Source organism: Osmia lignaria, chromosome 13, assembly GCF_051020975.1.
Source record: "Osmia lignaria lignaria isolate PbOS001 chromosome 13, iyOsmLign1, whole genome shotgun sequence".
NCBI classification, from domain to species: Eukaryota; Metazoa; Arthropoda; class Insecta; order Hymenoptera; family Megachilidae; genus Osmia; species Osmia lignaria.
The window spans coordinates 6018267-6043901 of NC_135044.1; the positions used below are offsets into that span (position 1 = coordinate 6018267).

Consider the following 25635-nt stretch of genomic DNA (forward strand, 5'->3'; position numbering starts at 1 on the left):
AGTGACGTTCACCAGCGGCAGGCAGGAGCAGCAACATGGTACCAGCAGGAGCAGCGAGCAGTAATAGCAGCATCAACGCCGGCTCTACCATACCAGCGTGCTCCTCGAGACGCGTGTATACCTGTTAACGTCCGCGTATGTCCGCTCGCTGCCTCTCCATCCGTCCGTGCCGCGTCCGTCCGTCCGTCCGTCCATCCGTCCGTTCGTTCGTCGGGGCCTTCTCCTCTGCCTGTCTCTCTGTCGGGGCTTGGGCCCGGTGGGATAGGACGGGTCCGTGGTGGAAGGAGTAGTAAGCGGCCTACGCAGTTTCAAGCTGGGCCCTAGCTTTTATTAGTTCTTCGGCGCTCGGCGGAGAACGGTGCGTGCCGGAGTGGTAGCCAGCAGAAAGTGCGTTCAGATCCGCGGAATTGATAAGTTAACAAACGTAAAGCGGTGCGAATGAATGGTCGAAGTGACAGTTAGGATCGGCAAAAAGTCGAGGGGTATATCATCGTGTAATTGAACGATCTTTCTTCGTTAGCCAAGGAAAAGGTGTGTGTGAATAATCGTTAGACGAGAGTGACTTCGGGGAGAGATTGGTCGAGACAGTTGTTGGGGATTTTTGGTGCGAAGAAAATCGAGAACCCGGGAACGAGTATCGATCGATCGATGATCGATGATAATCGTTCTGGTGACGTCGTATCGGATCAGGATCGGGCGCAAGGTGTTCGTCTCGCCGGTCCCACGGGACGAGACACCCGGTTGCCCCGGTGGCAGTGACAGTTGCTGTACGTGAGAGTGTTTTGTTCGGTTTAACCACGAGCCGAGTTTCTACTCTGTCTTCTTGCCGTTCCGATACAAACGGGGGATATCCTTAAACAGAGAGTATACCAGAGGCATTACCGATCGGAATGCTACTGTGCCAGTGAAGGTAAATTGAATTCTGAAGTTTGACCGATACTTTATGAGGCTTACACGCGTTTCGGTTTGCTAATACGCGTCAATCTCGTTGACTGACGTTTCGTCGTCCCTTTGCGATCGTGAATTGACTCGTTGACAACGCGAAACCGTGGGAACATCTTGTGACACGCTTCGAGGAGATTCGCTTTTAACAGGTTTCCTCTTTGAAGGAAGAAGATGCTCGTGATCGATACGTCGCGTCGACTGTTAAGACGCAGTAACGAGAATCGATCAAGGCTACCAGTGCTATTCCGGCCGGAGTGTAGTGCAGCGTAACCGTCGATAGATTAGTGTTATATAAAACCTCCAAGATCGTGTGTTTGCACCTAACAGTCTTAAATATTCAACTTATCAATATTCGCTGTGCTAAGTCCAAACTGTGCAATATTCTACTCGTAAATAGCAGATTTTTCTTCCTCAAAGAGTGAACGGAAAACTAACCTACCCCGTAAGTCGTGATTCTGATGTTCCTACGAAATGGAGTAGATTTGATCGATTTCAATGATCTTGACATATGTTATCAAAGTTGATATCTTGAATAATTTTTCTTTTCTTTTTTTACTAATATAAGGATTATGAAAAATTATAACTGCAGCATCTCACTCCTTATGTCCATTAAAATTCCACTTGGACTTTTCTTAATCTCAAACTAAAAAAGAACATATTACGTATTATTACGTATATCTTTCAATGTTATACTTGTATAGTATAAAATTACTCAGAAAATTAATTTCTGTAAGATATATCAAGATCATTGAAGTCGATGAAACGTATTCTATTTAACATAATTAAAACGATTTTTCGCGTCATTTATTTTAATGCGAAGGTACAAATCACTTTCGTAACAAGGTCATCGTAATTATCGCGATCATGGAACAATTTAGATTGTCTGATACATGTTAGTCGCTTGATATGTGCATTCTGTTTGTCAAAGAGAGACTCCAATTGAAAGGGAAACGACTTTCAACGGACACGTGCGATTTACTCTCGAGACATGATGATGGTTCGATGATAGGGAAACTAGAAATACAGAGGGGATAGCAATATCATCGTTAACGCGTTGACTACCTCAGTGAAAATGGACATAAGTAATACGACGCATTAAGACATTGATTATTAACACTTTGACGGACACAGTAGTTAGTAGTATATTTTATATGATTAGCCGCTTGGATGGCGGACCATGGAGAGAGCTCCAATTTCAATTCAATCCTGTATTTCATATTATTTTAATTTTCTAGATTTTTCAATTATTTTGGTTAAAATAACTTTAACCAAAATTTGCCTCCTTTCTTTTTTTATCAATTATTTGATGCATTGGTCATCGATGACACCCTCGTGACAATCAAATTGTTAACCGAAGGATCATTAATTTACATTAGTTTATTTTATTCGTTTAACATTCAATTTATCAAATATGCAACGCATATTTAATTATTATTGCAGTGCGATGACCATTTAGGAAAAATATAGGATGCGGTTTCTTTTATTCAGACAGTATCTTAATTATACAAGAATTTATTCCGAAGGATTTTTGAATTAATATAACAAGTTTTTATGTCGGTATAAAGGATTCTCGGTAAATAAATTCGAAAAAAAAGAATATTGAATCAGGATTGCAAATTGTCAAAAATTATTTATGCATTCCACGAAATCGTTTTAGAGTAGTGAATAATCGTATTTTCGTCTGATTTGAACTTTTTCCTTATTTTGGGGAGAAATACCATATTTAAATCTTACGTCAACTCTGCAACGATTCAACTTGTTTTTACGACTTGCGAAGCTCAACCGAGAAATAATATCCCATTTGCACCTTCTTTAAGTTCGATGCGTCATTTTGCAAACCAGCAAATCTCAATCGTGTACACTCTGTCTAAATATCAATTAACAGAATGTGTTGATTACTAAAACAGTTATAGATCTGTTACTACCATTCGTTAGCTCACTTTTATCATTACCTTACCTTGAGGATTTAAGTGTTCAATAAAATACAGTAAAAAGACTAAGATAAAAATTTAATTAAAAATTCAATTTTCAATTTTAATGTTCATCAGCAGCGACTGACATTAAGTACTTACGTTTCCTATGTCGGTACCAATCCAATATAACAACGCGACTGTTAATTTTCACATTGACGACTTTTAATTTAATGTCCATAAAATTGACGACATTAAAGAGAAGGTACGAAAGATAAATATTCTAGGATTCGCTTCGGTTATGATGCAACATATCGAATTACATGGTCCGATATTTTTGACAAATGGTTAACTTTCGGTGTCGCGGTATCTGCATACAAAATTCCCGTCTCGGTTTGGCCGGCAATAAAAGGCCACGTGGAGTTTGACACAATTACGAGGTGCCGTCGTCCTGTTTTAGCGTCCTTCTCGACGCGTCCCTTGTTAAGTCCAGAAATAGACGTCGGCAAGGCAAGCCTTATGAACAACTCAATCCTTTTCTTCTCTTTCCTCTCTTTCTTCTGCTCGATCTTTTGTTTCGCCTGTCCGCTCGCAGCAAGGCTCGCGGAATGAAGATCGCGCCTTCTCCGCCTGACGTGCGAATCCCTGCGGCTCAGCCGTGACCGAATCGCCTCTTTCATTGCCAGCAGAGATCCGTCGCGACGCGTCAGCCCCTGAAACGACGATTTGTTCGAATGGATGGCAAGAAAAGAAAAGAATAGAAAAAAAAAAAATGGTCGCCTCGCGAATATATTCGGCGGACCAAGTGTACGACCTTGACGTGGCCGAAGTGTGTCAGTGGAACACGCTGGGTCGCCCAAGAAATCTTCGAAAGCGGTCGACTTTGACCGATCGATTCGAAGCTTCGGTACAACAGCTGTTCAACCCTTATCCGGATAGTCTGTTTATCATACGGAAAGATCTCGTTCAACATTTTCATCTCAATTTTCACTAAGGAATCATCTTATTTCACTTACACAACACTCTATACGAGTGATGCGGTGAATAATCCATTAAACCTCGAAATGGTTCTCATAAATTACCTTCATTTCACAGCATTTTCACTCGTTAAACGTCCACGCGTCTATGATTGCACGATCCCGTTCGATTTTTTTTTCAAATTGACTTCAAACGAGATCATCTTCATAAACATCCGCGTTGCAATCACGGAGAGTCATTTCAAACTATCCGGACGGCCTCGATCGGAACACCGAATCCCATGATGCGCCTTCTTCCTAACGACGTGTTTTCGTCGGTGCTGATCGTTAACGATCGTTTTTCAACAACAGTTACGGCGTTTACGTAAATTTATTGGGCAGCTTCGATATTGACTGTAAAACGCAGCTCGATTCGCCCCGAAAGAAATAACAAGCTAAAGGAAGAAAAAAAAAAAAGAAAAAGAAAGGATCGAGGTACAAGTACCATCAATTTACTCCGGCGAAGAGATACACTCTTGGCACCAACTGTTCGAACGTGCGAAAACGAGTCATCGACCGTACGTTGACCATCCTCTTGCACCGACTGCTCGTCATTTTTCCTCGACGATATTGAAGAACCGGCCGACGCGATGCTGTACCCTGTTGCTCCAGGCGCGAACCTTTGATTTTATCATTGAATCATTGAATGGACGGGCCACCGCAGTAGGAGAACAATAAAACAGACCGAGAAAGGTGGTAAATATTTACCGGGGACAAGTGACTCTTTATCGCGGCGAGGTGCTGCGCGAACAACGTTACAGGATCATATCGTACTACATTCCATTAACGCAATTTTATTGCAACCATTTCTGCTTATTTTCCTCCGTACCGAATGGTATTTCGAAATTATTATCACTTCGTTGCAACACGATGAATATTCATCGACGGTACTTTTGAAGGAACGAACGTCTTTATAGAATACTTGAACAACAGCTTCGGTCGCTAATTATTGTCGCTTTGTTCTTCGGAGTATTATCGAAAGAAGTTGCCATCCATTCGTTGTACTAGTAATATTCTCGATCTCTTAAGAAATTAAAATTATTTTAACTAAAACTTGGGGTACCCTGATGGTAGCTTAGCTTCAGAGATTTCATGGTGTATCCAACGTTGAGAACCGCTAGTACAGATATCGACATAGATAACGGAAATAGTTCAGGTGAACAAAGTTATTGTCCGTGTGTATACACATATATTCGAAGCGATTGCTGATTATACGAGGATGAGTGGAACACTGTGATCCGGTGCGTGGATGAGCTAGCCGATCAGAAGGCAAGAGCAGCACCGCCCTCGCGGGTATCTCGTTCGCCAAATATGGCGAGCATCGCTTCACCTGGGAGTATCTTAATCCGGTGATCGCGGTCATGCGAATTGTCTCATTTGGGACTGGCATACGAGCCTCTGTCCCTTCCGTGAGGGTCTAATAAAGTCGTTGAGCGACGGGCCTAACCCTTGCTGCATGCTCGAATCGCGGACGTGTCACGATTAGATGGCCTTGAGAGATGGGAAACAGAGAGAGGACGAGGTCACCTCTGGCCGTTCCAAGGGCGAGAGCAAGATTCATCGCGGATAGTCGAAAACCCGAGTTGAATTCGAAATGACGCGACGTTGAAAACCGAGGCTCCGATACTCTCGAACAGGCAGAGTTGCAAGGTTGTATCTCTGCTTGATAGTCGGAAGTCAATTGCGCATCTCATTAAACGGAATGCCGGACAGCGGTGCGACATCAGCGATATTTTTAGAGCTGTTTTTATCGATACTTGGCTCGGCTCTAACGAGTTCGCGCCGCGAGTTCTCGCGACCGGTTGACTCGCAATTACGGATTCATGGATCTTCCAAGAATAACGTTTACTTCGGTTCGATGATTTCTCAGATTTAGCCTTTCGTATGATGAATTTAGAAAAAAAAAAAAAAAAAATGGTCATCTTCTCTTTATTTGACGAATTTTTGCAAGGTATTTGTTAACAAAAAAGAAGATTGAACATTCCAAGCTTTGCACGATGCTTAAAGATGGGGTAAAACAAAAACGTACATAGTAGCTTATCGCACGATCGCGAATTCATTGTTACTATAACGCACAGTCATCGTCATCCTCGCAACTGTCAATAGTCCATTTGCACGTATCTCGAGTATCTCGTCAGGTTGCATGATGGCAATGGAGACCATTATCACCCCGTTCTATTTATCACGATTATCGTTGGTGCACTCGAAAACAACCTCATCAACGAGTCTTTCCTGTTGCGGTTAAAAGAAAAGCGAATTGACTGGCGATTAGACATCAGATTCGAACAGGATAGTGCTGTCTATAATCGAGAAGCTCTTTTGAATACGGTCGCGTCTAAGGGCGAAGAGTTTTTTACCGATTACATTATTTGGATGATGAGTAAAATTTGCGTTCAATTTTGGAAAAGTAAAATTCCCCGAATTCTCGGCGTGAAATTTCGACGAAGCAAAGAAGAATCCGTGATATTCGTAATTTCCTCCGGCAGCAAGCAACGGCGAGGAAATTGCTTCCTCGAAACGATGATAAACGAGCAAGAAGTCCGGTATCGGTCATCGGTGACCGGCCTGCTGGAACCAGAATAGTTCTTGAAACATTCTTTCCGCGGAATTGCTGTCTCCCCGTCCAGCAAAATGTGAAAGGAAGCCCTAACAATGCGACCGGTACTTTTACTTACGACCGCAACTGGCACTATCCTAGTTCGACACTAAATCGCCGATAGAATCGATTTCTCTAACCGCAATAAGGACGACCGCAATCGTAGAGCCGTAGGTACTGTTCTCTCGCGTGTACATATCGTACGTACGGCCGCTTGGAACGAGCTTTTTCGCAAATATAGAATTGAAAAAAACGGTAAAGAATTTTTACGATAGTCACGTAAGAAAGAACGTAACGCGGACAGATCATAAATCTCGATCAACGAAAGGTGATGAAAATGATATTAAGAGCGCAGCTTTGCTTGGCTTACAGGTCGGTGATCGGGTCTAGCGGTGTGATCGAATACAGGGAAGGAGAGGGGAGATTAGTGGGCGGGGGTGCAATTAGCTGACGGGTTTAGCAAGGTAAAAGATAGAGAAAAAGAGAGAAAGAGAAAAGAATCGGTGCACGGTTCCGTCTACAAGGTGTGTTATGATCGGAAGCGAAAGATGCTCGAAGTTCAGCACTCGGATTATTTAAGAGAGGGAGAAGCCTGCAACCCTCCTACCGACCATTTACTACACCCCGATTCGACCGGGGCTTCCGTTTCCGGGTGGAAGCCCGCCGAGAGAAGCGTCTCCTTCAATCGAGACGTCCACGTCAAGAGGATCGGTGAGTCCAGGCAATCACACCATATCAAAAAGAAAAAAAAAAAAAAAGAATCAAAAATAGCCGCCAATTCGTAGAGCGACATGCTACGAGCTGCTTAACGTTGCTTGACTTTCATTATTTTTTTATCACACTTCCCCTTTCTTTCATTTAACCGATCCTAAATTGACACGATTTTAACGCTTCGATATCCCAGTTTTGTTTAACAAAGAAATTATCTGGATCTCTTCTTCTGAGAACCAACTATGCGAGAGATTCTCAGCGCGAAACTACCGGCCCGACACAAATAATTTTCATAATCTAGAGATCGCTCTAAGACCGGACCGTATTTTTTTTCTGAAACGCAACAACACGTCCTCCTGGCAATCGTTCTCATAATCTTGCATTTTCTCTCGTCCCGAGGTCGCCATTTTCACTCCAACCATAACACGAGAACTGGCTCTCTCTATTCTTTGTCAAATATTTTACGTTGATACGTGGCTAATTTTAAACAGAAGAGCAAAACATCTGTAGGTAGCGAAAGCGAAAAGTCAAGCTACGTTATGTCAGCACGGAACGTGTTCCGCTTTATTTATTATATCCTAACTGTTCCAAGCTCGAGCTCTCGATATCAATGTATAACACATTTAATCAAGACCCTGCCGCTGACTAACGGCACGAATAATCGTTGCGCTGTGCGATCGATCCGATCGATCTTCTCCCTTTGTGTGTAATCATTAATAATGTCTCAGTAATGCCATTAATTGTGGTCTGTTAATAAATCTGCTGATCGCGTAACAATAATTTTTTCGTGGATACTTACCGTATGAAAAGTTCAAATTCTTTTGCGGAATAAAAATTTATTCTTTCTTGATTAAAATAAACAAAACAATTTTGCATAATATGATAAATAGTTCCGTACACCCCATTTGCCCGAAAATGGAGTGAAAATCGCGACATTCACAGGCTTGTGTTTATCTGAATTTTTCATCCAGTAATTACCTAACAAAAGAAAATTTCAAAATTGTATCACTTTTTAAATTTGTTGGATTTTCGATCAGTCATTTTGTCTCGTGCTATTTTTTATAATTATGATATGTGGGCTCGTAATATGGCATTGGTGTGTGCGCGCTGGACTCAACTTCCTCTTTTACCATCAGCTTAATTATTAATTACAATTAATTATCTCCCCTCTGTTTTCCTTCCTAAACGTGTCGCGTGGATCGTTGACAAGGATCCACACGGTATTTGAACAGGCTGTGTATATGTGTTCCATCGTAATTACGGTGGTTTGCTTAGCGTATCATCCCTTAACGCACGTGTCGAGCATGTCGGACTAACAGGGGAACACGTAAGATCCTGACGATTCGGATTTTTCTGTTCCCTTGCACGCTACGCCCGATCTGCGAACAGCTTTCATTCAATTAACGCGATTTTATAATTTCATTTCTCTCATTTCAGCAGAAGCTACAAACACGCTGCTCGTTAATTTAACGAGCATTGCGTGAGAAAGTGAAAACTTTGACCAATTCACAGGCAGAAGGATGGTAATCTGTATTAGACAATTCAACGTTATTTCCCGGTAGAATTTTTATTTTTCAAATGTACAATCCAATTTTCTATGGCCCTTTGCTAATTTTCTGGTAGGAGTGTCGATCACTGTTCCCTCGGGTAAAATGGCATCGTAGGACATTCTTCTCCGATAATGTTAGTCGAGGTAGCCGGCGAGACCTCTCCATCGGTGTCCATTGACGCGAGGCCGTCGATTTTCTTCGCTATCGAGCCGAGGGAGATTGTCAAGGTCGAATGTCAACATCGCAAATGGGTGGTCAACGACCTCATCACCCATTCACTTTTTGCTCCTTCCTCTGTGTCATGATCTCGCCGCGTGAACGGTTGGCAAAAAAAAAAAATGAAAAAAGAAAACGGCACAACAAAACGAGAGAGAAAGAAAGAAAAGAACTTAACTTCGAGAGGAAATTACTTTGAAATCGGGATAATCGAGCGTGCTCGCGTAATTAAATTCGTTAATCAGTCATCGAGTCGAGATCCGACTTAACGACACGCTAGCTAACCGACCGGTCGGCATCTTATTCCGAATTTCTCGCCTTTGAGCTGGTTGAATTACTCCTTTGAATCTTACGAGCCGAGACTAACCCGGGCAAATTGAATATCGTCTTCTCTTCGCACTGACTCCGATCACCCCGCGTCTTCTCGGAACATAATATTCTGCGGTTCTTTATTACGCGGGTCTGTGATTCTTCGATCCCTTCAATTTTCCCTCTTTTCTATTCTTGACGGATTTTTCTCGAATTGTTTAAAATACTTACCGGTTAACACGTTCAAGGCTGCTTCAATAAATTTACCTATATCCACGAGATTCGATTGCCGGACAAAATCGACACCAATTAACTCCCCGGCGATCAGGAATAACGCGCGTTAATGAGCAACGGGACATCAATCAGCGCCGATCTTATCTCGGCTGATCTACACCTGTTGCTTCGGGCTCGAACGTGTTAATCTGTCGAGCCGACCTATCTGTAGTCGGTCAACGCAAATTGCGCTAGAATCAGTTAAGGTATCAGTTCAAGGTAGGACGATAGGAACGAAGAATTCAAAAAATGATAAAGATTCCCCTTTCTCGGTAAACCCGAAGCCGTCGTGAATAACTCTGTTATGAGAAATCTCGGGGGGGGAATCGTTATGCACGGTCACGCATCGACTAGTCCGTCCTCCGTGTCCGAGTTCTTCCTCTTTCTGAATGAACGATGCTGAGAATCCCGAGACAACCGAGAATCTCCGCTAAGACCGGCCAAAGTTACGAGACGGACGATGTTGAACGTTATCAAGGTAGAATCTTAAATGCCACGGATTTAATTGTGAGTCGGACCCGGTGGAATGCGATTTCAAAGTTTACCATGTTAGCCTGGCGAGGTTCACGAGGATAGAAAGCTTCAGACCACTCTCACTTTTCTTACATCTCGTAATTCTTACCATCATTCTCGCGTGCTTTTAATTATATCGTTCAAGGTTACGTTTGTTTGCTTCTAATTAACCCCGATTCCTAATCCTTAATTTCTCAAACTATGCGGTAAATAATCTGCACTTTTTTTTTATTTTCTTCAATTTTTCAAGAAAAAAAAATTAGCGTGTCTTATGTTACAACCTCCTAATCACTACGAGGTTAACATCCACGCTATTCATTGATACACCTTGTAAAAAGGGTTCATTCCACATAATTCTAATAATTAAATAAATAAATAATAAAACGTGTGCAGGATGCGCAGGCACTTTAAGCCTCTTAGGACGAGTATTTACGCCCGGAACCAGAGTGCGCTATTGTCAGAAGAAGGTAAAGAGGTGGCTCGGTATCCCTTTAAGAAGCGACTTTGTAGGAGGGTAAAAAGTCTGCATCATAGAGCGGTGCATTAGTGGCTGCACCGTATTTCTTATTATCCCGGCACGAGGTGTACGTTCCCTAGAGCCCTCTCCCTTTCTCTTTCCCTTTCTTCCTTCTGTCTCGGTCCGTGGCCAATGCTCGCCGTTCCTCCGGCGTCGTCAATGCGGGCGGTCCTAAGGAGTCAGCCTAGTTGGCCGGTGCAGCATTGCGTTCGTGCATGCACCTCGTCCAAGCTTGTTAAGGGCCCCTTGTATCGTCCGCATTATCCCGCCTGCCGGCGTTTCCTGGATCGTCGCGTGCTTCGCCAGGGATCGGCCTTAAACCTGCCGCTGCTTCGCATAACGGGGTGTAATATGCTCCTGAGACCGTGTCGGAATGTTGCTTATCTTCCTAATGAATGCTGAATGGGGATTGTTTCGACAGGTGTTGGGTAATTCAACTTTCCGACTACGCCGATCGATTCGATCCTTTCATTGTTATCGATACACACTTTCGATTATTTTCTATTTCTCATCTGCCCTCGCTGTATAGGAAATTGCAAAACGATATAGCTCACTTGTAGTAAATTTGTTTAAGTTTCATGGAAACGTATCAGGCGGGAGGCGTACTTTCTCCGGGAGATCGTAATATAAATATCGTATGCTTGTCAGTATCGGCGTTTATATTTAAATTGCCGGGACGAAGTGAAACGTCGCGTTTTCATAGAGAGAACTGGTCGAATGATGAGTGTGAAGAAGGCACGAGGAAGTACTTGTAGAATGAAACGGCGCGATATCGTTGGTCGACAACGCGTAAGATCGCGTATCGAATAAACGGTGGCCATTTCTGTTCCCTCGACGCTTCGGACGATTTCGACGGAAAAGAAATTCCATTCTGGCCAGCTTTACTAGGCTGTCTCGGCTTTAAGGCTGTCGTGCGTTCGCTTTTATGCATTTTCCTCGGATGTAAACCAGAGTTGGATGAATTTTATTCGAAATGAAATTAAGAAGACTGTTTGGAAAAATATTTCCTTTGTTATTTTCAACACTGTTCATTTGGAAATGTCAATTTTTGGGCAAATTTTTTCGTCGATCATGTTCCGTATTTCAACGAGTACAGTAACATCATCCCTTTGCAATTTATCTTCGATTCGATTTCTCTGTTACCTTCGACCGATCGATCGGTAATTTCTTTTTCTTTCTCTGGCCACATTGTTTCATGGCTGATCCGCTTCGATCGGCATCCTTGGTTGCGTGCTAAAGGGTCTTAAGGTAGACCGCCATCAGCTGAAACGAGGAAGTGGCGAGTATCTAATGGACCGGTATCGTCTGAGCGGAGAACGTGGAGGTCGCGCGAAAATCGCTTCGCTCGTGTAAAGAGCTACAATGAGGGATTAAAAGGGTTGTTGCGAAGGAAAAATAAAAGGGTGCGAATAAGACGAATTATAAGGGTAGAATTAGCGATCGCTTTTCACGAGTAAAATTTCTAATAGATATTAATAGAAGTTACTTTTCATAGATCATTTTTAAAATAGAAATAATGAATTTGTAACGCAATTTTAATGTTCCTTTCGTATCTAAAATAATTTTTGCCCGAACCTCAACACGGTCTCCTCGATGGAGCGCTTTTCGTTCGGATCGCATTTCGAAGTTGCGTTACCGGTCAATTTATCACTTGGCTCTGCCCGCCGTCTATGCTTTCGTTAGGATTTATCGCGCGAGCATTGTATTTATCGCAACGAAAGTGCGCGAATCGATGCACGATTTATGATTGCATAATCGCTATTTCGGTGATGATTTATGTCGTCCAAATTGGGTTACTGACCAGCCAACTTACCACTGGTTTTCTCCTTCTTTTTGCAATGCGCGTTTACAGTATAAAAATAAATAAAATATCTAACAAGGGGAACTACCCAAGTGTTACACTCACTTATTAATGAAACTTTGCCAGCTTGTAGAGCTCGTCGAGCTGAACACGCCTATACCCCCTTTTTGGGGCAGACGGCTAATTGTTTAAAAGATATTAACAATTACAGTTAGTTACTCCTTACATTTTGAAGTAAGACAAACTCACACATGCAACTCACAATCTAGAGATCCACGGTTCAAATCCTTGGTTCCCAACATTTGTTTTTTTTTTTAATGATAATTTGTCTCTTTTTGAATAACTGCTACATAAAAATTATCATAAAAAGAAAAAAAAAAATTTTTGGGAACCAAGGATTTGAACCGAGGACCTTCAGTTTGCGAGTCATGGATCCGCCCCGTGGTTAAACACATCACTTGCAATCTAAAGGTCTCCGGTTCAAATCCTTGGGTCCCAATTTCTTTTTTTTTTTTTTTTTTAATGATAATTTGTCTCTTTTTGAATAACTAAGATTCTATATAATTCTAAACTAAACAAAACGGGGTATAGGCGTATTCATCTCGACGAGCTCTACAAAGATCATTTTGATGAGTCTGGTACTTAAGTTCTAGCTTTATTTAATTAAGTATTAAAATTTTCATTAATCGATGATCAACACTGTACCCAATACTGTATTGTAACTTGACAAATTAAATAATCATCGTAGAAAAATATGCCGGTGTGCGTATTTAAGATTGAGTCAAGTTATTTTGCAAGCGCGACACAGTCAGCGTAACGACACGTTTTCTATGTCCTACTAGAAAACAATCGTTCAAACCGTAAATCAAAGTTGATTAGTTTTTTACCTGAGCTACGTGCCTGATTATCCGGATCGGTCGGTCGGGTACAGTGCGTGTAAGAACGCGTTCGGGCGTTATTTCTCGCGTGTCAGCCTTACGGACCGCAAGGACGTCATTTAATCATACAGCTTTCTGTTTTTAAGCGGCCCTGTCTCTCGTTCGCGATTGAAATCGATCGAACGGGAAAAGAAATCGCTTTGCACGATCGAGAAGCAGGTATTCAACGGCGATAAGTTATGGAAAAAATAATCGTAGATACGCGTCTGGTAAAACGGACCTGACTGCTTTCGAACGTCATTCGCGCGAGGAAATAGCAGTTTACGGTTCGCACATTTGCGAAAATAAATTTAGTAAAAGAGTTCTCTTGGTAAAGAAAAAGAAAAACCAGAACCGCATACTTTAAGGACATTATATCGAACACCGTTAAGCGTGATGAGACTTTCTGGCCATTTTCGAAGATGCATCCATCTCTTTATTATAATAAAACGGATAGCTCGATCGACGGATCGATAGATCGGTGCTTGGCAATTTATATTCATACTTATCGTAACAATTATCGATCGGATCTGATCAGAGGGGTTAAATTCATACGTGACCGGGCTCGCGGTAACGATCAGATATACCCGCGATATTAATTTATGCTCGTGATCGTCGGTAAAATTACCGTTGCTTCGGTTCGCGCGATGATCCGTACCGTCGTTCGAGCGAGTAAAAGCGTTTTAACAGCGTTTTACAGCCCTCGAAGCAGTGGGTCAGCACCGCTTCGCGATCTTTGACCTACCACGGCAACACGCCACTTGCACTTCCGGCAATTCTTCCCTCTTTTATACCATCCCGTATCCCTTCCATGTCTCGTCGAACACTCGCTGGATCCTCGAACCACCTGCTGTCAAGCTTCATGCTCGTTCTTTCGTTCAGCTTCTTCCTTCCCCTCTTTGCGTCTCGATACGGTGAAACGTCAGAGCGAAATTGCAGGGTACTTTAATTGAGCTCGAATGCTGGCTGATTCTCTTGTATCGTTTTCTTTTTCAAGTCGAAGTAGATATAGGCCTTGTTTAAATAAACCTTACTTCCTGAGTAAGGGGTAAGGGTAATCGTGCATTTGCACCGCCCAATTCTTTTCTAATAGGTCCGCTGCGTGACGAAATACGCGAACGAAACGAAATACGACAGAATGGGGCACAGCGATATTCGATATCCCTGTCTTACTTTGCCGCATTTAGTTTCGTTCGCGTATTTCTTCGCGCAGCGGACCTATTAGAAAAGAATTGGGCGGTGCGAACGCACGATTACCCTTACCCATGTGAATCTTTACCTCGATGGAGCTCGGCCTTTGAAATTGCGCAGAGTTTAAAAGGGTCAATTTAACCTGTCAACGGTATTGATACCTGTATCGCGTTCCTAGTAATTGTTCGCCGACATCGTCACTCGTGAGAAAAGTGACAGTGCACGCCGAGACGTTGGAACCTTCGAAAGATAACGATTCGTGAGAATGTCGGGCCCTTAAAACCCGCCTGCTCGTATAATCCGGTATATACGAACCCGCGCGGCCTATTACCGAATCACTGTGACTTTATATTGCTCGAAAACGTACCGCTGTTGTACCGTTTCGCATTCGCGACTCATAATTATTGAAATTCGAAGTAATTCATTTCTCGCGATTTCTTCGTATCGTTCCTTATCAATTAATTGTCGATCGTAAAAAGTAATCGTAAAGATAGTTGAAAGCCACTATACCGGCTTCGATGATAACCCATCCTGTAAGGAACGATCACCTCTCGACCCATCAATTACCCTCTCTACCATACGTGCACAATATTCTAATGTTCTCTTATTTCCTTCGATATACTCGTGGCACAATGTGCATCCAGCGAACACGAATCGTGTTCGTCGAACATCTATCCAGCCAGAGTATCCTGGTGATAATTAATCTTGCGATCCGCGAGAATACCTCGCGCCCTATTGATTTCTCTCGCTCCAGTCGTCTAGTATTACTGGTTCTAGCGTTATTTAACCTCGATCCGACCGAACTACTTTTTACAGAACCTGTCAGTACTACGAGGAATATAGTAAAGTAAGGAGGAATGTTGATTGTTTTTAAGGTTTTATCTTTGTTTTTCCTTTGGACGATATCGTTAATCGAAAAATAGGGAATGTGGGAACGGGATTCGTTCAATTCGATGGTACCGATGTTAGAATAACAACGAAATAATGATCGTTCACCAAAACCATTTAAAAGCTTGAAACGATCAACCTTTACGGTTGCTCGTTGGTTCGCACAGGTATAGCACTCATCGAGATAAACAGAAAAGTGTTGGCCAAAATGACTCTTAAAAACAACCATTTCCGAGTTCCAACTCATTTCTACGATATCTTTAATGAGCAATCAGTACGAACTCCATATCGGTTAACTTTCCGTCTAACGGCTTATTAAAGCTATAAGAAGCACTATTTGATATCTCCAGAATACTTTCAACCCGGCAAAAATAAGGATTGATGGTACATTAGAGTCAATATTCGAGTGGATCTCTCGAATACTTGGCGAAAAATTAGTTAATTAGTACCTGTATTCTTTTAATGCGATCTCTCGTTTATGGCTGTACCCCTTTCGTTAATAGTTTCACAGAATTCAAGTTGTATCAGTGAAGATATCGTTCTATGTTAGTTTATGTATACTTTTAGTGAGCCTTATTTTTCCTATATTTCTCGCTAATATACATACCTTTCTTGATAGTTTTGGGCTTATTAAGAATCCATCTATCTGGTAGCTATTTCCTGTATTACAGTCAACCATCTGTCGAATGTTCAAATACTCGCAACTTGGAATTATTTATCTACTAATTATTAGTATCCTTTTTTTAGAAGGATTAACCTAAGTGAAAAGTTTAATCGAGAAAAAATGGTAAAGACTATTGTGATGAAGATTTAGTTTGGAATTAAACAATGATTTCCCACGAGAAACGCGCTCGATGGAAATGCAATGCTGCATTGTAGGCGGAATAGAAGTGGTACGCTAGTTTAGTAGGCGAACAGGAACACTAATCCCAACGTGACCTCGTTCCCGGGGTCCTCGTCGATGACCTCGACAAGATGCTCCTCGACGAGGTTTCGCATAGCAGCACCAACTCGCGGATCCGCGACAATGACGTTGTAAATCCGTCAACAGTCTCACCCGCGGGATCGTTGCTCATTTACCTTTCATCACCGGATACGTTCCTCTAATTACGGTTAATTTGCGTCTTGGTAAATGGTACGCACTAGTTCTGGTTGAATCGTAGCGTTCGTGTAATTTATCAAACCAAAATCGTGATCACGTTACGAAGCTGGTACCACGCGTAATCAATCATTAATTAAGATGGCACAAATACTTCTATAACATACCGTATATGAAAATATAAATTTTCTTCGATTACCAGCCCACGTAGCGTGGATCTTGTAAAAGTGATCTCGTCGTTAGCGCGTCAATTAACTTCTACCGAGAAACGTGCATCAACTGTTGGAGGTGCACGATTATGGAAAGGTCACTGGTACATGATATTTGTTGAGAGCATCGAATGATTGGCCTCGCTTGCGTTATGCACGCAACACGTGATACGAAGTGTGGATTAAATTAGACGTGCTTTATCTTTTATTGAATCACTTTGATGGAATTTCAATTTTCGAACCGGAACGAATCGTCGTGGTAGGGTCTGGCATGGGAAAATGGCCCCGGCACGGATTTTACTATCTCACATTTGCTAAACAATGCTCCTTGAAAAAGGTTTTGAGTAATTTCAATTATCATAAATGAATTTCTTTACAGTCTACAAATAGACGTCTGAAAAGAACTGTTGATTGGTAAATATGCAAAAGGAAATAAATGTGCAGAATTTACTTATAATTTGTGAATAGGATATAGATTTTTTTGTCAGACCAGTTATTTCGTAAATACATTTTAGTGGCGGCTACTAGCCGCTGATTAAACATGGCGATTAACCGCTAACGAGCAGGCCGGTCTGCTTAACATAAATTGCTAATTTACAAATCCAATAATGCGACTGCTCGTCGTGGAATTTTTTATTTTTTTTTTTTATTTTATCATTATCGACGATAGAAACCAGCCAGTCGTGCTTCCTATATTCTCGTCTACTAATGGACGCTGTTTTTCGGCCGTCCAATTAAAATTCTGCAATCCCCTAATTCGTTCGTTAAAACGCGATGATTTAAACGAAGCTGCCGCGTCTACGGTTTTTGCCAGCTACCTGGAAAAAAGGGTGCGTCATTATACAGGGCGTTCAAAAGTATGTAACATAATTCAATTAAAAATTTGATATATCGAATTTATTTCACAATTTCAATTGAATTTTTCGTTTCAAATTTCCGTGATTGCAAACACTCTACCTATCTCTTTATCGCGTTTATTTGCAATTATTATAATTTCACGACTTAAACGTATCATCTTTTGTGGGACACCCTGCATATTCCGTAGTTCTCTTAATAAAATGATTCCTTCGCGAGTTCCCGTTTCGTTTTCTCTTTTTGTCGTTAATAAGCAGCCCTGCGGACGCGAGGAATGAGTTCCAGTTCTTTTCGCGTGTCTTTTTCTCGACGCATCTTTTTGTCCGCGCTCCGATCTACTGTGGAGTTGAAAGAACATCGGTTCGCTCCGAGGAGTTAATTGGACCTAACGATTATCGTTTGAACAGACCCGTAGCTGAAATTCGGGCAACATTAGTAGCTTCTTAATAGATTGATAGTGTCAGATTGAATGAATGATAATTGCTCCTTTCCATCCTTAGCGCGACTATAATCGCGCGGCAATTAGATGGAAGCGGGCTCGTCGGAAATTACTGCCGCGCGAGCGTTAAAAATGACAGTTAATGCCTGAACGATTTACCGCGAAGGTTAATACGAGGGAGAATGAGCGGGCAAGATTGCCGAGTAACGCGTTAGTTTCTTGGCATAGCCTTAACTCGTTATTCCTGATTTTCGTAATCCGCCAACAACTTCCCTCTTAACGTAACACAATATTCGACGATCGCTAAAGTTCATCCTTTACGAATCACAAAAACCTAATGGCTTGATATTAACCAATTTTATTGCTAAATAAATTTTCATTAATCGTACACTCTGAATACATTCTATTATGTAGTACCTACTATCTTTAGCTGGTTCATTTACGAAGCCCTTAAATTACAGTGTTCGCTATAAAATTTCTAATCGTAAAACTTTAACGTTATTCTTAGCGTTTCTTCGTATAATCAGTGACGCGAGTTTTAATATAGAGGGTGTTTCAGCAAAGCTGTTAAAAGAAATTTGAATCGAGGGAAATTTTTTTAATGAAATACTCTCAAGTTTAATGTAAAATTAATTTTCTCTTTCAACTGGCTGCTTAACACTGTACGGTATCGGTGGAAACTTTCGGTTGAAATGACGAAACGATGTGGCTGTTGCAGAACGTGAAGCGCCCCGCGTGACTGCGGCACTGGTAGGAGATGGCGAAGGCAGGTTGATCGCCACCCCGGTGCACAAAGAGAGTATAGGATCGCGAAGCAAGGAGGACCTAGCACAGGAGGCGGCCCTGGTGCTTCAACAAGCGGGCAGCCTTCACTGCATCGCCCACGACAACAGACGATTGCCAGGTCGGTTCAGCACATTGCCGGCGCGTCGCAACAAGAAGAGACCGGAACTGCCACTCGATGTGAGACGTAGGAGCGAGGAAATCGGCGCTACCACCAGCGGTTACCTCGTCGATCCACCGCCAAATTCGAAGAAGAAAAAGTCATTGGAGAGGAGCGCGAGCGATGCGAGTACGAAGAAGCTGAAAAGCTCTTTGGCGAGATTCTTCTCACCGAAGCTCGAGAGAAAGAGAAAGCCGGTTGGTCGTAGCGCGAGCGACGCGGCCAGTTCGTCGCGATCGCATCGCAAGAGAAGCGGCAGCGAGAGCGAAGGATCGTATCTCGGTGGTAGTCGGGCGAAAAAACCATTGTCCCCGATCATCGAAGCGTCGCCACACGTCGATCAGCAACCGTTCTACTTCGGCGCGGTGTCAACCGGGGAGAATAACAGCAGCAGACCGGAGGCGAAGAAGTCGAAACAGGAGGAAACCGATGTCGAAGAGGTGATAGAGACGGAAGTGAACGTTGGCAAGGAATCGATATCGGCCAAGGGTGGAGAGAAGAAAGGAATCGTGAGACGCATACCTATCCAGCTAGAAGACGATAACAAGATCGGAAGAGGCGGGGAAGAGGAAGAAAGGAAAGAGGAGAAGGTAGAACGGCAGCGTAGCCGTTCACCGGCAAACGACACCGGACTCGACGAAGTAGACAAGGTCGGTACGAGTAGCATGCTGCACAGCAGCCGATACGATCTCCAGCAACGCGGCGAAGAGTCAACGATACACAAGATGATTCACCGATTATCCAGCGATCGCTCGCCCCCGCCGCAGCTGACCAGAACGATGGTCTCGCCCGGGCCCGGATTCGGTCACAACAACAATCGACCGTTCTCCTACACCAGACCGAACGAGTCCTCTTGCAGCCCGCCGCCTCCGCAGACGAACGTGATTTACGCTCAGGTGCAGACCGATAAGAAGAAGGCTCAGAGAAGTCACTCGGACAGCGACGAGGGACTCGGCCTCGAGAGAAAGGATTCGTCCCGCGAGAACAGTCCCGCGGAGAAGGAGTATCGTAGGACCGATTACTCTTACAGCAGCGACCTAAGGCGCAACAACGAAATTAACGCGTTTAAATCGAGATACGAAGAGGAGAGGAAAAACGCGTCCGCTCGATTTCCCGCTCATTACCCAGCCGCGCAAGATTACGCGTCCAGGAACGCGGACACGAAACGTCGCCACGAGTTCGACGAGATCGATCGACGTCTCTACGACAAGCCGGAAAAGTACACGTCCACGGTGTTCGTCGACGCTTCCGGTAGAGGTAGAGCGGACGGCACGGACGCCAGACAACGGGAGAACAATGAATTTGCCACCGCGAGGCAAACGCAGTCGGGGATATCGAACAAGACGTCGGAACTTAGCGCGAGACGCGACCTCCTCGAGTCCAGGATCAAATCGAGGCTTCTGGCCGATGAGATGTTCGCCGCGAAGAACACAGCGAACGTGCCGGTTAAGAAGTCGTCCGAACACGAGATCATCGATAAGCCGATCGTACCGTCCCCGGTTACGCCGAATCGCGTCGCCTCTCCGAAACGTTACACGGACACCTACATCACCGAGACCCGTACGAACAGCAACGGTGAGAAGTACATCTTCGAGAAAGAGATGCACGAGGACAATGGAAAAGTGTACGGCTACGAGAAGAAGATCACCAACAAAATCCCTACCGATGGTTACATCGACGCGAAACCGAGGGACGGTTACAAAGTGGAAACCAGAACGGACAAGTACGGGGACAAGTACATCGTGGAGACGCGAACGCACAAAGGATACGCGGACGATTTCAAGCCGTTTATAAGCGACAGAAGCAGGACCAGCCCCGAGGAACGATACCAAACCCCCGGAAGTTCGAGCAGTCCCTATAAATCGACCCCTTTACATCCGGAAGGGACTGCCGTCGCTCATCGTTTTCGTAGCGAGCCCAGAGACGACGTCCTCTCGTCTCCGATAATCGCCAAGAAATTCACCGGTAACGAGAGGAAGTCCCTCTCGAAGAGCGACGACTTTCTCGATCGCGACGTTCGACCGAGAGATCCGTATCTACCTAAGAAGAAGAACTTGGAGTCGATACGTGGAATGAGTAAATCGACCCAACGACTCGACGAAGTCGGTGAAAACGCGCGCGTCAGGGCGTTGAGGAGCGAGTATACGACCAGGTCTCACGAGAACCTGACCAGCCACGGGGACTACGTGAACGCGAGGGAGATGAACGGTCGAAAGGAGAGGTCGCCGTTCGCGAAACGGCACTTGGACAGCTTACGGGAGGGGCCGAACGACGATTACGATACCGATATCTCGCAATTGACCAGCAGCCAACTAGAGTCCAAGTACTATAAAGAGACGCGTACCACTCAACGGTATACAAGCAGCAAACATCCGGTTCACGATGATTACGACAGTTCTCCGCCCAGGATACGCACCGACAGAGGTGGTTACAATTCGAGTCGCTACGATTCCGACACCACGGCCAGGGACTCGATCCGTTGCGAGGCTCGTTACGACGAGAATTTGCGTACCCTACGAAAGGAGCATCGAAAGCTGGACGAAGACCCGAAGAAACCTTTGCGACGATCGCGCAATCGGTTAGATTACTTCGACGATTCCGACACAAGAGACAGTAGCCGCGCCAAAACGATCGTCAACAGACTCGAGCCCTTCGACGAGAGTCCGCCCAGGCCACCAAGGGCTTACCACGAGGGTGGCAAATCCAGACACGCCAGACAGGAAACCAGAACGCACATCGAACGCCGGCATCGGGAAACTCGATTGAGCGATTCCGACCGCAAGGATCGTCTGGCTGATTCCGGCATCGAGAACGACTATAGACGCGACTCGCAGGAGGTCGATCGACGGGAACAGATCGAGTCCGAGGACGAGGGGTTCGTCACCAGGCAGTTCATCAAACAGGAACGAAAGCACACCGATCGTAACATGAATCTCACTCCGTCCGAGCAGCGGAAGTACGAGAAATATTCGAACGACGTCTCGAAGTCGCCGCCGGTGACCGCGAAACCGCCGTCCGGTGCTGATAAAAAGTACGAGAAGAAGGCGGCGAAGAAAAGTGGCACTATGAGCAAGGTGAAGCAACTGTTCAGCAAGAAGGAGAAGAAGGCGAAGGAGGAGAAGAACAGGAAGAACGCGAGAAGCAGCAGCAGCGGCGCTCTCACGGATGACGAGGTGACGATGAGGTACAGGGAGTACCGTGGTGATCAGCTGAGAAGCGCCAAAAGCGCACGGGATCTGGGCAGTGACATCAATCAGGTAGGATTTTTATTTTTTTATCATTTCATATTTTTATCGCACGATGTCGTGTTGACTTTGACAAAAGGAACTGTAGGAAAACGTTTCGTAAAATCTTGCCAGCCTTCCAGCAATTTTCGCGCGATTATTAACGGTTGCGCAACCACGTTACGGCTGCACCTGGCGAGTCGATACACAATGCATAATAAAAGGACGTAACGAGAGGCAGTCTAGCGTGGATTACGTCGGACACGAAAAACGCATTACGCGGTCGGGTAAAAAGATTACGATAAAAATCCGAAGGCAACAAGAGTACTCGGTGGCCGAGTACGCGAACGAGATCATTAATCGTGGACCGTTGGAAATTCAGGTTACGCCGCTAATTCGCCCGGTATAACCCACCTGTTCCGATCGCGAAACCTGGCCACGCGTTTCGCAACACCACCACCTTTCCACCCACCGTGAGAGCATGCAAATGGACTTAACCGGTGTCTTTCACCGCGTTTACCATTGTTACTTGTTTTTCATCGGGTTCGTATAAGCAACGATCTGCGTGCGGCCGTTAATCTTTCCCATTCAGAGCAAAGAAACGTCGATACGTAGCTACGTATCCTGGTTTGCGAAATCCTTAGTGAAAGAAAACGATTCCCTGCTGCGCCGGTCGATCGTTTCACCGACGCGAAACTTGTAAAACGGCGTGAAACAATTATCGTTGCTAGTCGCCACCTCCGGCAGATTAGATAGTCGGAGCCCCGACGATTTTATGGACGAGCGATTGCATCACCGTCTCGCTGCTTCGCTCGCCAGAAGACATTACCGGCCATTGTAATGGTGTTTCGATTGAATTAGACGACGATCAAGGGAATCGACCGAGGGCTTTTTCTCTTCGCTGTCTCATGCAAAATGAATCGCCGCACGAGGAAACCAAGTGTTTCGTTTCGTTTCTCCTTGATGGATTATGAAACGGTTAGCTACTATTCGTCCGCGAGAAGATGGCAGAATCTATATTGCCCCACTATCCCTGCTTCGTGTCACAAGTATTTTCGTAATTGGTCGAATCGCTTGACGAAGAACGAATGAATCGGTGGTCAAGTGTGATTGGATCAGAGCGATGCGGCGACGATGATTTCAAAGCAGTGGCATAGCCTCCGGAATTCATGGGTGGGGATTAAGATAGACATTAAGAGTGGGGTCAGGTGGAGCAAACGAAGATCCTCCATTGCCTCTCTTCTATATCGCGAGCCATCTTCTCGCAGATGAACGGTACACGAGGAAATTTCCTCGCGTTTCATGATTCTCCTCTCGTTTATTTAATTATTTTACGGCTTAAAATCTGATTTCAAATTTTCTCGAGATGGAAAATAATCTGACGCGGTGCACCATAACAACTGTATTCCAAAGCATACGATTTAATTTAATACAATTTACGGATGGTGTTTCGCTTCGCTCAGGCTGTATCGTATGTTTAGTTTCAACGTGGTTAGCGAACCGTTCGAAAAAGCATACGAAAACATGGCTAAGGTTGCAACGAACGCGTGGCCACGTTTCCGCACAACGTTGCCGTGACAAACGCTCTGGAAAACGTTCTCTACCGCGTGGGCGGAGTGCGATCCTCGCCGGTATACCGTCTTACCGGTACGGATACTTTCCACTCGCTTGTGTACAGTTAGGCGTGACGCAACCGTGCACTAGAGAACGGTATGAGATCCCAATTATCGAATGCTTCCGGTTTCTAAGGGTCTTACGTTTACCTGAAACAACGGCTCGCCTAAGTTCCGGCAGCCAAGGAACACTGGAACGGGACGCGGTTCTATGCTGGGAAAACTTTGTATGCCAGCATAGATATCTTCGAATCGCAACGCAACCGATGAAATTACTTTATAATTGAAAGATATTTTATACTCTTAACAATGACATTAAATACTCGGGCTTGTTAGATAAAAGATTTCTAAACAATTTAGATAGAACTGTAGTTAGTGAAGGTTTTAGAAAATCTTAAAAAAATCTCGATTCCAATTTATCGTTTCTTGATGTTAATCCTTTAACACCGTTTGAAGATATGGCAGTAATTAGAGGCAATCTTGTAAAGCGGATAATCTTGAGACAGGATTTGAAATGTTGTTGCACAACGTACACCCCAGCAGGTGACCAGGTATCGCTCGCGACGAATTGATCAAATAGTACTTAACTTTAATGTGTCTCGCTCGAAGCTGGAATCGCTGGCTCGTAGCCGGACACCCACGCGGTACGAACGCCAATAATAACCCGACCGATTCACGCCCAGCTGCAAAAGGCACGCACACACGTAACTCTTTATTGCGGTCTACCTTCGACGGTGTTTTCACGATATTCATTCATGTGCAATGAAGAAAGAAAGGACGAGGAAAGAGAGTCGCGGGCAAAAAAGAGCCATTAACTCCCTCGTAAGTGGACAATCGAGGAGAAGCCAGAATCCCGTCAGGCGCGTTTTCCTCCACTCGGATAATTAATAATAAATAGCCGTAAAACGAATGGAACCTCTTCGATTTCGCGTGGATTCCACGGTAGAGCCTCGATCAACATTTTTCGACAGTCATCGAACGAATCATTTTGGCTGCCGGATCTCTCGAGTTACGAGTACCTGTTTCTTCTTATTTTTATTAAGTCTTTAATGGCTTTTCGAAAATTCCCGAGTCTGTATGACATGCTAGACATTGGTTCGGTGAGCAATATTAAACGCAAGGAATACGCGCGGTTCGAAGGCAGAGATACACGCTAGCGGGAATCTGGTCGACCAAGTGAAATCACTCAACGGTGGTGACCCGCGGCATTCCACAGCGAGCAGATTCCATGAAAACTCAAGCACGAGAGTGGTGCAGGCCTGCATCCGCGCGTGCATGCATATGCAGGGCGTGTCTAATGCGCTGCGACTATTCCACGTAGCGAGATGTCTGGTTAAAAAAGTTATCGCAGCAAGAATCGCGCATGGCTGACGGTGCGAGCCGTTCTAGCCGCGGGAATTAACCTTGCCGACTAGGTGCACGTGAATCGGTGTATGATCGCTGGGATTGTTCGGATAGTTCGAGGCTCGTGACAGGAAACAGGTAGTTTATTCGACAGTCGCGAGGATTGAATTAGCTTATCGTTAGATATTTTCATTCCTACATTAAATTCTGGCGACCAGCGAAGTTCTTAGCGGAGGAAACCCTCCGAAATATTACATTTTTTCATTTATTAATCATTTTCCAAATCAAATTTTTCGTCATCGATGAAAGCTTCCACTTCGCTTACCGATCGTTTAGAGACACTTTTCCTCTGGATATCTATAAAAAATTCACGATGTAGTGGTGCGCGGAGCAAGTGCACCGCGTTAGACACACCCTCGGTGTGCTCTCCAACTTGCACGCTGAAAGGATCAGTCCGTTGGTCGGAGATCTGCGGTATGCAAAGCCCACACCTCGTCGGCATTGCACCCACAGGCTGACCTACACGCGCACGTACAGCCAGGCTGCGGCGTGTGCA

The 25635-nt window shown here is 44.3% G+C and overlaps 1 protein-coding gene across 3 annotated transcripts in view; it reads left to right on the plus strand.

The window, feature by feature from the left end:
- Positions 1-244: 244 nt before the first annotated feature.
- Positions 245-25635, plus strand: part of blo (bloated) — an 82192-nt gene continuing 56801 nt past the window's right edge. Inside the window, exons 1-3 of one of the 3 annotated variants that reach the window (XM_034319353.2) lie at positions 245-910; positions 6840-7178; positions 18674-22155. In XM_034319353.2, the coding sequence (XP_034175244.2) occupies positions 7016-7178; positions 18674-22155 (3645 nt within the window). In that variant the 5' untranslated portion in view covers positions 245-910; positions 6840-7015. The other 2 variants (XM_034319354.2, XM_034319355.2) reach the window with 2 other exon arrangements.